An 18424-nucleotide genomic window follows, 5' to 3' on the forward strand; every position below is an offset into this window, starting at 1 on the left:
TTGTGAAATATCATTTGAGAATATTCTACTATGGTAGTCACTGAAGAAATCATGCATTGTTCTCTTGACAGCCAAATGTGTTTCATTTATCAGCTCTCTATCTATAGCCCTATACTTTGTTTTGCAACTATTATGCAGTAATCTCTGTTTCTTTAGAAGTTCCTTTACAGTAACTGTGTACCATAGAAGTCCCTCCCATTATGGACTGCTCATCTGTGTACATATCCATCCAGTGCATTGTCAACTATTCTTTTAAGCTTGAACTATAGTTCCAGTAAATGCTCCTGCCCTGTGCTAAAAGTTTCAGATTCCTCACTGAGATAAGGCACTACTGATTTTTAATCTGGTTTACTGAACATATATATCTTTCTTTTTGTTTTAGCTCTCCTTTGTAATTTGGTAATCATTGTTGCCACAAGTGCATCATGGTCACTGCTGTCAGTTTCGATGTGATCATCCTCACTGTGGTCAGATATATCTATTGCCATCAGATCCAATATATTTCCATAATGAGTGGAGTTCCTAACTATCTGTTCTAGGTAGTTTTCAGAGAAGGCATTTAGTAATGTTTACTAGGATGTCTTATAATACCCACCACTAACAAAATTGTGATTTTCTCAATTAACTGTTGGACGATTTAAGTCTCCACCAATGATTACAGTATGATAGGGGAACTTACATACATGTGTACTGATGCTTTTTCTGAAGTTTTTGTGTACATCAGGAGATGAGTCTGGTGGCTGACAGGAGGATCCAATTATCATTTTATGCCCACCCCTAATACTGAATCTTGTCCAAATAATCTCACATGCAGCTTCAGATTCTATCAGTTTGAATTATGAGTATCTCATCCACTGTGGCAAATACACCGCCTCCATTTCCCATTTGCCTATCCTTTTGATATACACTTACATTTTCTCCAAAAATTTCAGGTTTTAATCAGCTTCCTGTAACTAGTATTATGTGAGCTTCACTGTTCTTCGTGAGTGCTTTAAACTCTGGCTCATTGTTATGAATGCTTTGGCAGTTTATCATTAGGATTTCACTATTCTCACCTGTACAAGGCAATTCTTTTGAGCTTACATAGAAGCTTCTGGATTGGGTGTAGAGTTGTCTAATCTAAAATATCCTTGTGTGCATCCCACACACAGTCAGCTTCCTGAGTGGCAGCCTCTGATATGTACATGACCCATTTAGGGGGACACTACATTTCTTAACACTACGGTGCAGGTCCAAGAAGTAACAGCTTAGCTTGTCACAGAACCTTCAAAGTCTGAGGTCCAGTCTTTCCAATCAACTCAGAATGAAAGGGTCATGATCAGTTCTGGGAATAATGCTGCAAATTGTGAGTTTCATTGAAACTCCATGCACAAGGCTGGTTTTTTCAACCTTCTCTGTCAGTCACAGTTTTGGAAGTAATAGCTAGACATTTCTCTCTCTCTCTCTCTCTCTCTCTCTCTCTCTGTGTGTGTGTGTGTGTGTGTGTGTGTGTTTTCTGGTCTTTTAAGTATGTCCATAAAATTTGAGTAATTCCTAGTCCTCAGCTTCTTTTGTTTAATCAACTCATTTGAGAAAGGACATTAGTAACTACAGGAATGAAAAGTGTGAAATAGCCTATCTCACAGTACAAGCAGTAGGCAACAAATAAGAGAAATAATGATTAGTGCCCCACAGGTCCTGTGTTTGTCAATTCTTTTTGTAAATAGTATTAGAAAAAGTGTATGGTTTTCAGTGAGCCTTATGAAATAGGATACTGTACGGAACAAAGACTTCAAATAGCTCACACCAAAAACCTCTGACAGAAATAAAAAACTCTTAGTTAACAATCAAAACAGTGTTGTAATAGATAGTAAACATACAAAACATATTGTAAGATACACCACATTTGGGGTAAAAAAAATGTAATTTCTTTGGGCTATTTTCTTTCAGAATATAGTTACAAAACACAGAACACCAAAGCCATATATGATAAACAGCATGTCCTGAGAGTCAGAAATGATATAAGATATTTAATACTAAACTTAGAAGAGTCACAGACTAGAAGCACCTTGAAAATATGAATATCAGTTTTTGCTGTGAAATAATTTGTTAGAGAAATAAAGTTTGATGATAATAGCAATAGCAACAGTTGATCATATATTTTAAGTGAAATACACAATTTTTTTACCATTGTAAAATGCAAATTTCATCCACAGAATGTTAGCTTTAAAAACTGTTTTCACATTTGTAACATGTCAGAATAAAATTTTTTGTAGTAGAATTTCAGAAGTGGTATGTGTATACCTTTAAACTTTTGGTTCTAATGTTCTGTATTTGCCCACATACAGTCACATTTTATTTTCAAAAATGTAATTTTACTGTTTCAAAGAAGTTGTGTAAACTTGCCTGCAGCAACAAATGGTCTTAGAAATGTGAATGGACTTTTATTTTAATATCATTACAGACACAATTTTTTAATCTAATTTATGCACCAGAATGACATAACTCTGCAGAGACTTTAACTGTTACTCCTGTCTGCACAGTAGAACTACATAAAGTAGCTGAGTAATATAATTTGTTTATGGTTTTACAAATGCTGTACTGCAGGCACATAGGTGCTCTGCATGTGAGAGAATAAGTTTCCATTCACTCTTTCAATTTGCATAAATTGTCTTAAGTAACAGCTTCTGCTGTTATGAATTTTAATACTGATATGTTTATGTTGTACATATGTTGCATGAATGGCTCCATAAGTAATCAGTGATTGTGATTTTCTGTTACAATCATCACACACATGAAAATGAGTCAAGGCTATCTTAAGATGCCTAATAATATTGAAGCAAGGAGTGAAACAAGTGCAGTTACATTGAAGTTGTACATGTGTGCAGTGTTTGCAGAAGAAACCATAGCATCAGGCCCAATATTTGCTATGTGAGCCATAGCATGAGCTAAATAGTTCTGTTCATATACACCAGTGAAGAGATAGGCACCTGGACCAACAGCGTAGACAGCAACATCTTCTCCTCCATGAGTTTCATCTTTTAAATATCTGCAAAAACAATTGAAACTGTAGTTATTTCCAAATAAAAAGAAATTTAAAGAAAATGGGGTATTAGTATAATGTGTAGATAAAAATTCAATATAAAGATGTGATATCCTCACATGACTAAGTACCCTGGACATTATTATTCACTTGGTGTCGTAACAAAGACTCTGGATAACCAGTCAGTTAAAAAAATCTGCTGTATAACATAATTGGTTTGTTAACATTTTTGCTATTTAAAGACTTGCTAGCTGTTCACTCAGCATGTTATCTGTGTAAACATTTTACACACCTTTAAACATTCATTAACATGATGTTTTGACTGTCAGAGATAAACTGTGATCATTTTTTACATGCTATTAGAACTCTATTTCTACCTAGACTGTGAACCTTATCATATAATTACATGTATGATGGCTATCTGGAAAACAACAAACGTTTTATTCTATCTTGGACCTGATAGGGCCTACAGCCACCATCTTGGTGCCATAACGTTCATACTCTCAGTATGCATCTAGCATTGGTAGCATGTGGACCATGTCTCTGCTACTTTGCTTCCTCTAATGTGTTTAAATGTGCACTGCAATAGAAAATCCCTCCAGTTGTGAGATGCATTTTATGACTACATTTTTGTTGGCAAAAAACTGTAAACCAGTTTTCAAACACTGACACAATTGAGGCAGGTGATCAGAACACACACAGTAAATCATAACTGAGAGCTTCTATGGGGTTTTGGATGAGAGGTTTATAATCAGCCACCATATAGCCCGGATTTGGTGCTGAGCAAGTACCAGCTCTTCCCAGCAATGAAGATATGGCTTGACACATATTGCTTTGACACTGATGCCAAATTGCATGCCACTATAAATTAATGGTTGCAATTGCAGGTGACAGATTTCTACAGAGATGGTATTGAAAAACTTGTGCCACGACATGGTAAGTTCCTCAATTTCAGTGATTATTATGAAGAAAAATAGCTTAAGAGTGTACCTTTAAAATGTATACAATAAAATCAGATTTTTCCATTTTGTTAATTCTTTATTTCAAAACGTCTGTTACATTCTGGATAGCCCTCATAATAAGTACAGCTATTTTCAGATGTATGATCATGTAACTTACATATGAAATGCTTCACTAACAACATATGCAGTTAGTAAGCATTACATGTATAGCTTACAGGGTTACAAGTCTGAAGATGACTGCATCTAGCCAAAACCGGTAATACTGTAATATGATGTTATCTAGATTGTTAATAAACTTGTTGAAATTAATCATTAATTGTGAACATAGATTCAGTATCTATGAATGGCATGCATGGCTTACCTAGGAGAAAAGTGTTGGTATGTCGGAGCACTCCGATTCATCTCCATTACATTCACCCATGTGCTGTTAGTGTCATTACTACGATGAGTATAGAAGCTTGGACCATTTGCATATGTGAGTGTCTCATATGGCTCTTCACCATCATTGTGGACAAAACCAAGGATGTCAGTACCACGGTTGGGATATCCACTTATGGACATTGTATGAGAGTGGTCAGCTGTCACCACAATCAATGTATCCTGGGAATTTAAAGGCATTATTAATCGTCATGAATGTGAAGTAATTCACATTAGTGACATGGAATCATTTGAAGGTTGACCACCACAGCACTCATATATTATTGCCTGAGAACATTATAATTAAAATTTTGTAGTCATATATGGCAGCATGTACACAGACTAAAATAACTACCCAATAGCTACTATTACTATCTGACTCCGATGAACCACTCATTTCTCATCAGTAGATGAATGAGTGCCTATTCTTATTTTTTTCTATATTATTTTTACATGAGAAATATCATGAAAACAGGAAAAACGTCCTTACAGATTTTAAAAACTTAAACACTACATGAAGTTACAGTTCACTATGTATTATATTCAATCGTGATAATGATGCTTTTGTTTCCACAGTAATTTTAGTACAAATACTCTTTGCCAGTGCCTCCATAATGACTACAGGTATTGACAAACCATAGAACACAATGACCCAAGAAATATGTAAATTTGGTCAGGTTCCATTTAATGTAAATTTTCGGCAATGAACTGTATCTGTCAACACGAGTAGTAGCATGCTATAAGTTATGCAGCAAAATCATTGTGATAATATGGTTTGTATGGAACTGCCTGGTGTAATTCAGTATATGTGAGATGGAAAGTGAAAAGGGACCTCTTGTTGAAAAAATAAAATTTTCAGCACAAGCAAAAAAGTATGATAATGTCAAAAATATCCATCTTGGTTTTTTGTGTATTATACTAATTTACTTCAGTCTGTACATGCATGTATCAGTTTAAAAGTTGTTTGAAACCAACAAGATTCAGTAAGAGCATTGTAAGCAATTGATGTCAATCTTCTGAAAATGGTTACCTTGTGGTTATGGAAAAATAACTTTGACCTGACACGACGCCCCTTTCCAATCTCACAGCTATGTGTGTAATTCTTCACAAAATAGCATCTCCTAAATTTTAGAGGCATTTAAGGAGCTCAGAATAGCTATGTATAAAAGAAGAACAATTTATGACTATAGTAATGCCAAAAAAGACAGGCTGATTCTTTCTATATCACAATTATAAATGCCTACATATGTTGCCAATTTGCAGTTGACCATAACATAGAATAAAAATACAAATATTCTGCTAAAAAAAAGCAGCTCAGGGTTCACTAATTCCTCTTGAAGTTGGGCCAATTTACTTGTCTTTAAATTAATGAACACTGTAATGTACTATAGGTCTGAAGTGATTAACCACATAGCGTGTAATGTTAACTAAGAGAATTCTGTACCATTTGACAAAAACATTTGAAGAGTAATATATATATGCAGAATTTTTTTCTTAAATATGTTCAGTTAAACAATGGTAATAATGTGAAACTTTGAAACACATTATCTTGAAACACCTCTTTTCCATCACAGATAGTCAACCTGTCATAACTGACCCAAATTTAGAGATATAAATGTGTTTTCTTTAGCAGATTATTCATAATTTAATGCCAAACATAAAAATTACAGTCATTCAAATCCAAAATTTTTGACAAGAAGTCTCCTTTCACTTCCTGTGTCACATATGCACTGATCTGTCAGACCATTGCAACCAATGATCTACTATTGATACAAACCCATCCAGGCAATAGCTCCTTGACACCTGTATTGTGGGACGAAGACAAGCTGATGGTGGCCCCATTACCCCCTTGGGAACATTCATGTGGACATCAATGGGTGCAGTGGAGCGCAAGCAAGGCACAATGAAAGCCAAAGACAATTGTACACTGGTTTCAGACCACATATACCCCTTCATGATCATAGTGTTTCCCGACAGCAGTGGCATTTTTCAAAAAGGTAATGCACTGTGTCACAAGGCCAGGAATGTGATGGTGTGGTTCAAGGAGTGCAACATATCTGGGATGCGACTGAACATGGCATCTGAGCTCATCCCTTTCCCACAATTTACGGGAATTAGGTGACTTTCATGAGCACATGTGGTGCAAACTCTCTCCAGCGACCAACCAAGACCTCACTGCTACCACACCATGTTGTGTTGCCACTGCTATCCGTGCCAAAGGTCAACCTACTGGCTATTAGGTACATGGTCATAATGAACAGTATCTATAAGGAACTAAAATTAATGGACCCAGAACAAAAAAATAAAACCAAAGATTTCCTTTACTACAATACAAAATTTGGCAGAGGGAATAAATGAGTTCAGTAAGTAATACCTATTACTGTTCATCAGTTGGAATAGATCTGCCAGGCTCCCATATCATTGAATATGAGTTGCTATTTCAGGTGAGTCCTTTCCATTGAAGAGTACACTGTAACCAACAGGACCAATAAGCCTCTCAGATTCTTGGTTTATGTAGTGTAACACACCTATCAGTTACAGTAAAAAACTGCTCTTGATAAATCATGCAGCTAACTGACTAAGGAAAATCTGTCACTTTCCACTGGTTCCTTTTCAGAGTAGAAAAAAAAGATCAATTTTATCCTAACCCTTAATCCTGAGGGTGGGGTCTACTGATACTCTCTACTTATTCATGCATCAAGGGTTGCTAGCTGCACAAAATCATCATGAGAAGGAGTCTCTACACAGCTTAAAATGGAAGGAGATGAGCCAGTGGTAACTTGAAACTTTGTAAAGCTGCATAGGGTGAGTTCAGCAGCTGCATTAATACAGCATAGCCACAAAAATAGTTATCTAGGTAGAAGTCTCAGTCTGACACAGTTTCAGCTGCTCACAAATGATCAGTGGGAAGATAGTATACTTTGTCTATGCTACCTTATCAATGCCATTTTCCTTTTCTTATTTGTTCAATTAATCACTTCTAGACCATACAGTGCCTGTATGCCCTGAGGTGAAAAAATTATGGGATAGCGATATGCACATATACAGATGGTGGTAGTATTGTGTACATGGTGTGTAAAAGGGAAGCACGTTGGCAGAGCTGCCATTTGCAAGCAGGTGATTCACAAGAAAAGATTTCCAACGTGATTTTGGTAGGAAGGTAAGATAAGATAATTTTATTGTCATTAGGCCATTACGGCAATAGACAAAATTTTTATGGGGTGTAATCATTACATTAGTAAATAGAACAGCATAGCTTGTCAGTTGCTAGCTTACAGTTCCATGTTGCAATTAAAAAACTATTTTAATTCATAAAAGTGGTTGGCAACAAGCCATTTATTTAATTTTTTCCTAAATGCACACTCTGGAAGGTTTTGTACCATCTGAGGAAGCTTATTACATAGTTTATGGTCCATTACTGTCTTTGACAGTTTATGGTATGATCTAAGTATGGACTTATTTTTTTCTTGTGTTGTGACCGTGAATATTATTTCTATGTTTTATGTCATGCAGATTCTTTTTTGAATAGATTAACACTTTGTATATATACAGATTCATGACAGTCTCATTATTTTACTTTCAGAGAACAAGGACTTACAATGTGCTTTATGTTGAGAGCATGTAATGACTCTGATAGCTTTCTTCTGCAGCAGTAATATATTTTGAACATGGCTTGAGTTTTCCCAGAGAATAAGTCCTTATGACATAATACTTTTAAAAAATGCAAATTAAGATGTTTTAACATAGGCTGTTGGACAACTTTCCTTAAGACATCTTAATAAGTAAAATTTAACACTAATGTATTTTATGTGTCACTCCCAGGTCAATTTGTCATCTAGGTATACTACCAAGAAGATTATGTAACAGGTATCATTACAACCACTTTTCTCCTTTAGACTACTTACCATTTTTTGTGTTTTCTTCTTGTTCAGGAGAAACCTATTTCACTCAAACCAATATAATGCTTGGGCAAGTGTATTGTCAACAGAATCTTTTAGCTTAGTCAGATCATTATTATAATTTAGGAAGGCAGTGTCATCTACAAATAGCACTGTATTTGAACTTATAAAGGAGGGTAGGTCATCAATCACTACCAAAACCAACAATGATCCCAATGTGGATCCCTGTGGAACTCCCACCTTAGTTAGTTTCTCGGTAGACTTTTCTTTGTCAATATGCACAACTGGCCTATAGTTTTGGAGATAATTTTAGGTTGTTATCCCTGATGCAATAGAAATGGAGTTTCTGTAAAAGTGTGTCATATCCTACACAGTCAAATGCTTTACTCAGATCACAGAAAGAAGCCAAGCAAAGCACTTTTCTTCAAATGCTTTAATAATGTACTTAATTACAGAGTCTGTTGCATCAACTGTGGGTTTTTTTGCGAGATCCATATTGTGTTACATTAAATATTCCAAGTTTTTCAAAATGAACAGACAGTTGATGGTAAATGATATCTTCTATTATTTTGGCCAGGAACGGAACTATTGATACAGATCTCAAACGAGCAGGGTTGTTTTTGTCACTCTTTTTGTACACAGGAACCACTCTAGATAATTTTAGCTCCTCTGGAAAGTATCATTCTGATATACATTTATTTATGCATTGAGTCAATGAATAAAGAATAGAGTCAATGATTTTCCCAGCAAGTTGCAAGACATATCATAAATATCATTGCTATCTGATGACTTGAAGTTCCTTATAATTTTTAATCCAATACTAAGAGTAATCTCAGAGAAAGTGAGAATATTGTTGTAGGGTGTTCCATGACAATTTTTTCTAAGAGTTCTGATGGACTTGTATCTGGTTTAATGATGCTATTGTTAACTTCCTCCAAAGCTTTAATAAAATAATCATTAACCTCTTGTGGAGAAATGTTGATTTTGACCTTATGTGATTCTTTGACCACACTGCTTATGAGGTTCCAAACAGCTCTGCATTTATTCTTAGAACTCTCAATGCATCGGGCACTGTGCGACTTTTTTGCTTCAGTAACCACATTTTTTTATAATTGTTTCTCCATCTTACATACAAGGATTTTGCGTTTTCAGACTTAGTATTATTTTATATGCCTGACAGCATCATTACACGATCTTTCATACTGGACAGCATTTTAGTAAACCAAGAATTTTTCTTTTCCAACACCTTCTTTTTACAGCCTGTCTGTTTGTCACTTTGCATCTTCTAATGGAAATACTATCATCAAATATTTGTAGAAATGAGTTCAAAAATCATTCAGAAATGATTTTATCTGTCTCATTGTTTGACAGATAATGAATACCATTACTATTTCTCTGACAAAATCAATCTCTATCTGCAGGGGATTTCCTGAATTGTCAGTTTCTCCATTGCTCATTGGCATAGTAATCACCATTTCTGAGTTGGACAAGTTACCACTAAGATTGATTGAGCTGATTCTGTTGTTGTTGTTGTGGTCTTCAGTCCAGAGACTGGTTTGATGCAGCTCTCCATGCTACTCTATCCTGTGTAAGGTTCTTCATCTGCTAGTACCTACTGCAACCTACATCCTTCTGAATCTGAATAGTGTATTCATCTCTTGGTCTCCCTCTGAGATTATTACCCTCCATGCTGCCCTTCAATACTAAATTGGTGATCCCTTGATGTCTCAGAATATGCCCTACCAACCGATCCCTTCTTCTAGTCAAGTTGTGCCACAAATTCCTCTTCTCTCCAGTTCTATTCAGTACCTCCTCATTAGTTATATGTTCTATCCATCTAATCTTCAGCATTCTTCTGTAGCACCACATTTCGATTCTGCGGAGATCTAGGGTGCAAATTTCTCGACCTCCGCTATCGGGTGGAGAAATGTAGGGTCCCCCTGAATAGGTCAGGCATGCACTACACGCCGGAAGCGGCTACAAGGGTAGCGGAGTACATGTGGAGTGCACATGTGGGTTTTTTAGGTTAGAGAATTCCCTCCCTAGGCCTGACAAGATGCCTCCTGAGACGCGGCAAGGTAGGAGTAGGCAAAATGCAACAGGGAATAACAATATTAATGTGCTAATAGTAAACTGAAGGAGCGTCTATAGAAAAGTCCCAGAACTGCTCTCATTAATAAACGGTCACAACGCCCATATAGTACTAGGGACAGAAAGTTGGCTGAATCCAGACGTAAACAGTAATGAAATCCTAAACTCAGATTGGAATGTATACCGCAAAGACAGGCTGGACAGTGAAGGGGGAGGCGTGTTTATAGCGATAAGAAGTGCAATAGTATTGAAGGAAATTGACGGAGATCCAAAATGCGAAATAATTTGGGTGAAGGTCACTATGAAAGCAGGCTCAGACTTGGTAACTGGATGTCTCTATAGGCCCCCTGGCTCAGCAGCTGTTGTGGCTGAGCATCTGAAGGATAATTTAGAAAATATTTCGAGTAGATTTCCCCACCATGTTATAGTTCTGGGTGGAGATTTTAATTTGCCGGATATAGACTGGGAGACTCAAACTTTCGTAATGGGTGGCAGGGACAAAGAATCCAGTGAAATTTTTTTGCGTGCTTTATCTGAAAACTACCTTGAGCAGTTAAACAGAGAACTGACTCGTGGCGACAACATATTAGACCTCCTGGTGACAAACAGACCCGAACTATTTGAAACAGTTAATGCAGAACAGGGAATCAGCGATCATAAAGTGCTTACTTCATCGATGATTTCAGCCGTAAATAGAAGTAGGTCACAGTACACTTGTTCGCCCACTGCTTGAATACTGCTCAGCAGTGTGGGATCCATACCAGATAGGGTTGATAGAAGAGATAGAGAAGATCCAATGGAGGGCAGCGCGCTTCATTACAGGATCATTTAGTAATCGCGAAAGCATTACGGAGATGATAGATAAACTCCAGTGGAAGACTCTGCAGGAGAGACGCTCAGCAGCTTGGTACGGGGCTTTGTTAAAGTTTCGAGAACATACCTTCACCAAAGAGTCAAGAAGTGTATTGCTCCCTCCTACGTATATCTCGCGAAGAGACCATGAGGATAAAATCAGAGAGATTAGAGCCCACACAGAAGTATACTGACAATCCTTCTTTCCATGAACAATACGAGACTGGAATAGAAGGGAGAACCGATAGAGGTACTCAGGGTAGCCTCCGCCACACACCGTTAGGTGGCTTGCGGAGTATGGATGTAGATGTAGATGTAGTTACGTGATCTACCCATCTAATCTCAGCATTCTTCTGTAGCACCACATTTCAAAATCTTCTGATTCTGTTAGCATACATTAAGGACACTGATTTGTGGCAAGAAAAGGGAAAATTGTTACATCACATTGATCTTGTGCACATTTAAAATTAGCAAATATATTGTCTAAACACGCTAGTTCCCTCGAGGGTTATAGTTAACACAATGTAGATTGAGCTGTTGTAATATGTTTCTCAAATCACTAACACAGTGTGTATCAGTTGACATATCAAAATCATAATTAAGATCACCACCTATTATAATGTTCATAGTTGGTAAATCTGTTCTCAGAGAGTGCAATTTTTCTAAGAATACACTAATAATACCACTAGGATACCTGTGCAATGATACTACTGCTGTCTTCATACTGCTAATAACTATACCAGTAACTTAAAAATTCAGTTCTTCATACAAGTAATCTAGATCTATGTTACCAATTGTGCAAGTGATTGATCTGCCAACGTAGATTGCTACACCACCTTTCTTGTGAACTCTTCTGTAGTAACTGTTTAATAAACCATAATTTTGTAACTTACAAGGTGGAGGTGTCTCTTTTGTGGCCCAAAGTCCGCTTAAATACAAGAAGTCAAATTTATTCTGTGATAGACAGTAATTCAATACCAATTCCTTGTCCTTCAACCTTTGGATGTTTAAAAAACCAATCTTTAGCTCTATATTCTGCTCTTCCTCATTTCCTGGACGATACTTATTTTTGGATTTGCCAGCTAATTTTTTTCACCCCTATCAAGCCATTTTAGTTTCCCTTATTCTTTATTATTTTGCTGACATCTGTAACCATCCTATTTAATATTAGGAACCCCAAACTATTTAGATGCACACCACACTTTCCCAGGCAGTTCTCATTCAGGAATTTATTTGGATCTATGAACATTGTTCCAAGCCTATCACATTGTTCTTTTATGGCACAGTTTACTTTGCAGACATATTTATCATTTACAGACTTTCTTTTCATTATTCCGCTGATTATGAGTTGGGATCCTGCATAGACACTACTATCTGAGCGAATTAAGTTTCTTGTCTCATAGTTAATTTCTCCTTTACTACTACTTTTTATCAAATTTGTCCCAGTGGGTATTAGCACACTACTATAACTGTGCTTGTGTTCATTTTCTGCAGTAGTCTGTTCTGCATTTTTCATATTTTTAAAATACTTGTTTAACTGTTGTATTTTAAGACAGCATTTGTACTGGCGCTGACAACAGTCATCTGACACTGTCACTAGAGGTCGCCTGATAACATTGGCTGATAGCATGGTCATAATGCATCCAATCTCTTTCATCAGTTTTTGCAGGGTATTAGGTTGGGTTAGTTTAGGTTAGGTTCTTATCTATTCTATGTATGAAATAAGTTAGATTTTAACTTCTTAGGGTGGGGTGATACCACAACACCTCTGTGCTTGGATGTGAGTCCTGCATATCAGCTTCTGCTATTAAAGAGAATGAGCTTTCCTGTCTTGTAAAGAATGTGTCAAGCACTATACGCTCTTTCCTCATCTATTGGAACAACCACACAAATTTCATGCATATATGAGATGACGAGAGACGCATTCTGTTACCTACATCTACATACATATACATCTACATCCATACTCCGCAAGCCACCTGACGGTGTGTGGCGGAGGGTACCTTGAGTACCTCTATCAGTTCTCCCTTCTATTCCAGTCTCGTATTGTTCACGGAAAGAAGGATTGTCGGTACGCTTCTGTGTGGGCTCTAATCTCTCTGATTTTATCCTCATGGTCTCTTCACGAGATATACGTAGGAGGGAGCAATATAATGCTTGACTCTTCAGTGAAGGTATGTTCTCGAAACTTCAACAAAAGCCCGTACCGAGCTACTGAGCGTCTCTCCTGCAGAGTCTTCCACTGGAGTTTATCTATCATCTCCGTAACGCTTTCATGATTACTAAATGATCCTGTAACAAAGCGCGCTGCTGTCCATTGGATCTTCTCTATCTCTTCTATCAACCCTATCTGGTACGGATCCCACACTGCTGAGCAGTATTCAAGCAGTGGGCGAACAAGCGTACTGTAACCTACTTCCTTTGTTTTCGAATTGCATTTCCTTAGGATTCTTCCAATGAATCTCAGTCTGGCATCTGCTTTACCGACAATCAACTTTATATGATCATTCCATTTTAAATCACTCCTAATGCGTACTCCCAGATAATTTATGGAATTAACTGCTTCCAGTTGCTGACCTGCTATTTTGTAGCTAAATGATAAGGGATCTATCTTTCTGTGTATTCGCAGCACATTACACTTGTCTATATTGAGATTCAATTGCCATTCCCTGCACCATGCATCAATTCGTTGCAGATCCTCCTGCATTTCAGTACAATTTTTCATTGTTACAACTTCTCAATATACCACAACATCATTCGCTAAAAGCCTCAGTGAACTTCCAATGTTATCCACAAGGTCATTTATGTATATTGTGAATAAAAACGGTCCTACGACACTCCCCTGCGGCACACCTGAAATCACTCTTACTTTGGAAGACTTCTCTCCATTGAGAATGACATGCTGCGTTCTGTTATCTAGGAACTCTTCTATCCAATCACACAATTGGTCTGACAGTCCATATGCTCTTACTTTGTTCATTGAACTACTGTGGGGAACTGTATCGAATGCCTTGCGGAAGTCAAGAAACACGGCATCTGCCTGTGAACCCGTGTCTATGGCCCTTTGAGTCTCGTGGACGAATAGCGAGAGCTGGGTTTCACATGACCGTCTTTTTCGAAACCCATGGTGATTCCTACAGAGTAGATTTCTAGTCTCCAGAAAAGTCATTATACTCGAACATAATATGTGTTCCAAAATTCTACAACTGATCGACATTAGAGATATAGGTCTACAGTTTTGCACATCTGTTCGACGTCCCTTCTTGAAAACGAGGATGACCTGTGCCCTTTTCCAGTCCTTTGATCGCTATGCTGTTCTAGAGACTGTAGGTACACCGCTTCAAGAAGGGGGGCAAGGTCCATCGCATATTCTGTGTAAAATCGAACTGGTATCCCATCAGGTCCAGCGGCCTTTCCTCTTTTGAGCGATTTTGTTTCTCTATCCCTCTGTCGTCTACTTCAATATCTACCATTTTGTCATCTGTGTGACAATCTAGAGAAGGAACTACAGTGCAGTCTTCCTCTGTGAAGACTTGATGTAATTTGTGGTACACTTGAAAATCAAGTTGTAAATATTCTGTTTCACCGCATTTGGTTAAAGTTGTGCAGACGTATGTCAATTTGCCTTCAATGACTGTCACATGAGTCAAAGACAAGCATAAAATGTAGACTAAGATTCTCTGATAACATACAGCACTTAAATGAGGAAGTATATACTGTACACCACATATGCAAACCATTTCATATTAACAGAATCACTACCCTACTGGCATACTGGTATAAAGCACCAATAAGCAGTAATAATAATTTGCAGACAACTAATGACAACCTACAATAAAAAAGATCCAGTACAATAGCTATAAGCATATAAGATGTGCCACCCCTTTCATTTGAACAAATTACTTTTTGAGGTTATAATCTATGCCTAAAATTTCCAATAAAGACTTTTCCATATGAGGTTTTGAATAAACCTGTGATTTCAGTCTACAGAATCTGAATATATTCTGATTACGATATTTTCAACCTCAGGATGCCACAAACTCACTCTTTCTTGGACTAAACTTATCAGCTTCTCATGCTCCATATTTCATGTACGAGAACATTGGTTGATTTGACAGAAGAAAACAAACTGGTTTGAATTTCACCGAAGGTCATCCAAAATCTGTAGGTTTGGGATACAAGATTGGCTATAGTGTGATCGCTTGCATAGTGGCGTACTGGTTTGAAAAGATTGGCACCTCCGGCTGATTTCGGTCGTCAGTGGAATCTACTGATATTGGAGCCACTGTGACTGCAGTATGTTCCCAAACACCATACTGCACCAGTAACACTTTCACAATTATGGTCTGCTATAGAGGCAGTATCACTCATTATTTCTGCAGGGGACTTTCAATGACTTGTTGAGTCCAGCCCATGTTGAGTTGCTGCACTACAGTGGGCTAAAGGAGCTCCAACATGATATTAGGAGGTACTCCATGACTTGTCACCTCAGTGTAGTATTGAAACAGAGAGGCAGACATGATGTAAAAATGAGAATGAAAAACGAATGATTTACAGGAAATCTTTTTTGATGAGATTTTAGTGTATTGAGATATGTGTTACACACCTTAGGGTCAGTGAGGGCGAGGGCTGCGGCAACAGCTGCTTCAAGCTCAAGAGTCTCCTCGAGTGCACGACGGGCATAGTTCTTGTGGTGGCCATGGTCAATACGGCCACCTTCTACAAGGAGAAAGTAGCCATTGCTATGACGTGACAGTAGACGCAGGGCTTGCTGTGTCATTTCTACCAGAGAGGGATGTTCTCTGGGCCGGCGAGCATCAGTGTATGGGATGTGTCCTGCACTGAAAAGTCCCATCAGGTAGTCCACCTGAAAAACACATGCAAACTACAAAATTACAGGCAAGTGTGTATGTAAAATTTTTGTCAAGAGGAGGTAATATACTAAAACTGCATTTTGATATAACTGATTTGGTGAGTTTGCAAACACGTTGTGTCCCACACACTAAATTTGATAAGAAGTACACAGTATCTCAAACAATTGATACCTGTCTGGTATTTTGAAGGTAGATTACTTTGACACCTAAATATGAACCATACTTCAACAGTATATATAGAGTCGCTTTTTTATGTTATTAATATGAATATCTGTGTCATTTTTTATCCAACTAGTTATGAAATCTAGCTACAAAATATTAACAAAAAATATTGTTTCATATTCCCATAAGGCTAGTTTGAAACTTAACATTAAAAATATAAAATAGAAATAAAAGTCAGAACAAATAAGAAAATCCTGTTGGATATCAGCAAAAATACTGTACAAAAGATACTCCTCAAATTGGAGAAGCAAGGAATAAACTTTTAAAAAAGATTTATCCAGCTTTGATGTCATCTACACCTTGTTTACTAACAAAATTTCACATTTCATCACATTACTTGATTTATTTCATTGTTTTCATGCCATCTATTCTTTTTCTTAAGAGAATTAGGGACTAACAATGGGTGCATATGCTGCTGCCATGTTTATTTTCCACCAAAATCTGTGTGTCATGGTGTTGGATCAGTGCTTTTCTGCAGCCAATAAGATAATTGTGAGGAAATTCCCCAGAAAATATTAAAGGCACTATTTCATTAGTATTCTGTAAAGGGTCACTTTCATTTTGATTTCTAAAGTCATGGTATTTCACATTATTACCTGCAATGTTAAATGTGCAGTTTAGTGGAGTTGTTGACAGTCACTGATAGACATTAATGAGAATTCTCTAATAAATAGAGTCTTGTACCCAGATTCCAAAAGCAAGCAAGTGCTCCCTCCTACAGAACACCCCCCCCCCTCCTTTTTCCCAGGTGCCTTTGACTAAAACTTCAACATTTCCATATTGACAAATCATTAATATTAAGAGAAAAATACTCTTGAAGTGAAGACACTGGATGCATTGGAATATGCTCAACCTCCCCTCACACTTCCCCTCCATACACATATGCATAAACATAGGTGTATACACTCCACACATTGACCAATGAATGAATTACATTCTACTTATGCAATTTACAGTGCGTGATTAGAACATTCTGTGTTGACACATAATTTCTCTGAAGAGCAGAGGAATTGTTTGGTGCGGAGACATGAGATCTGACTGACTGACCAGCAATACAATCAAAAATTGTATGAAAATATGTTTTTCTCAGGGATGTAGAATCCTCAGTTGAAATTCAAGTTCTCCAAGAACATAATGAAACATAGTGTGACTCTTACACCAAGGCCCATATCAGGGTCAGGTAATTTTTATTTCAGGGAGCACACTAACATTGTGCACTGTAAACAAATTTCTTCTAGTTATCTGTGATCCTCAGTTATGTCAGTTATACAAATATGAGGTAGAAATGTCAGTCCTTATGATAAACTGATATAAACTAACCCTTATTCCTTTACAGTTTTAGACCATAACTGTGTTCATATAGATATCTCTGGCAATTCTTCCAATACTATTTGTGTTTCTTGCAATTCAATACAGACCGTGAATTATGGAAGCAGGATGTCATGTATACCCATGCCCATGCAAAGAACTGCACCGTGCAGGATTTGTAAGAATGTAAGAAATATGAATCATACTGTATATTATTGACTGAAGTGTGAGGGCAGTGGCACCACATTATTGATGTGGAAGTACAGTAACATTCTCTGACTCCATGACTGTGAGCAGAAAGAACTTCTGCACTATATGGTGTCATAAAAAAGGAAACTGACGTACTTTACATTCCCAGCATACTATGTGCCAGCTTGTGTCAAGGAACATTCACACAATCATTGACTGTTAGTGGCAACTACTGTATTAGTTCGCAATAGACTATGCTCCATTGGTGTTTCACAAGCAGCTCAAGAAATAAGTGTTTGAAAATGTTTTGGATTATTGTGACAGGATGTGGTTAGGTGTTGTCCAGATGGACTATAAAACATTAGCACTAACATCAGCCAAGCCTATTGTTTCTGTACAGGTTGATCCTCATGCCTGGTGGGAAAGTGGATACCCCCTTCCCATCCCCTGTGCATGCCTAAAGCTCAAGTGATATCATTAGGACTCACATTAAACCAGGGCTTGTCCAGAATGACATTTTGTTCCCAATTTGAAAGTTATATTCTCATTCACCCTTGTACTTAATCTCTCAGTCCCATCAGAGGAAAA

General features: G+C 37.3%; 1 protein-coding gene across 1 annotated transcript in view; it reads right to left on the reverse strand.

Moving 5' to 3' along the window:
• Nucleotides 1–1819: 1819 nt before the first annotated feature.
• Nucleotides 1820–18424, reverse strand: part of LOC124594874 (alkaline phosphatase 4-like) — a 107205-nt gene continuing 90600 nt past the window's right edge. Inside the window, exons 5-7 of the mRNA XM_047133342.1 lie at nt 15850–16110; nt 4346–4584; nt 1820–3028 (exon numbers count right to left, since the gene is read on the reverse strand). Coding sequence (XP_046989298.1) covers nt 2791–3028; nt 4346–4584; nt 15850–16110 — 738 coding nt within the window. The 3' untranslated portion in view covers nt 1820–2790. The remainder of the gene's footprint in view (nt 3029–4345; nt 4585–15849; nt 16111–18424) is intronic.

Source organism: Schistocerca americana, chromosome 2, assembly GCF_021461395.2.
Source record: "Schistocerca americana isolate TAMUIC-IGC-003095 chromosome 2, iqSchAmer2.1, whole genome shotgun sequence".
In the NCBI taxonomy this organism is placed as follows: domain Eukaryota; kingdom Metazoa; phylum Arthropoda; class Insecta; order Orthoptera; family Acrididae; genus Schistocerca; species Schistocerca americana.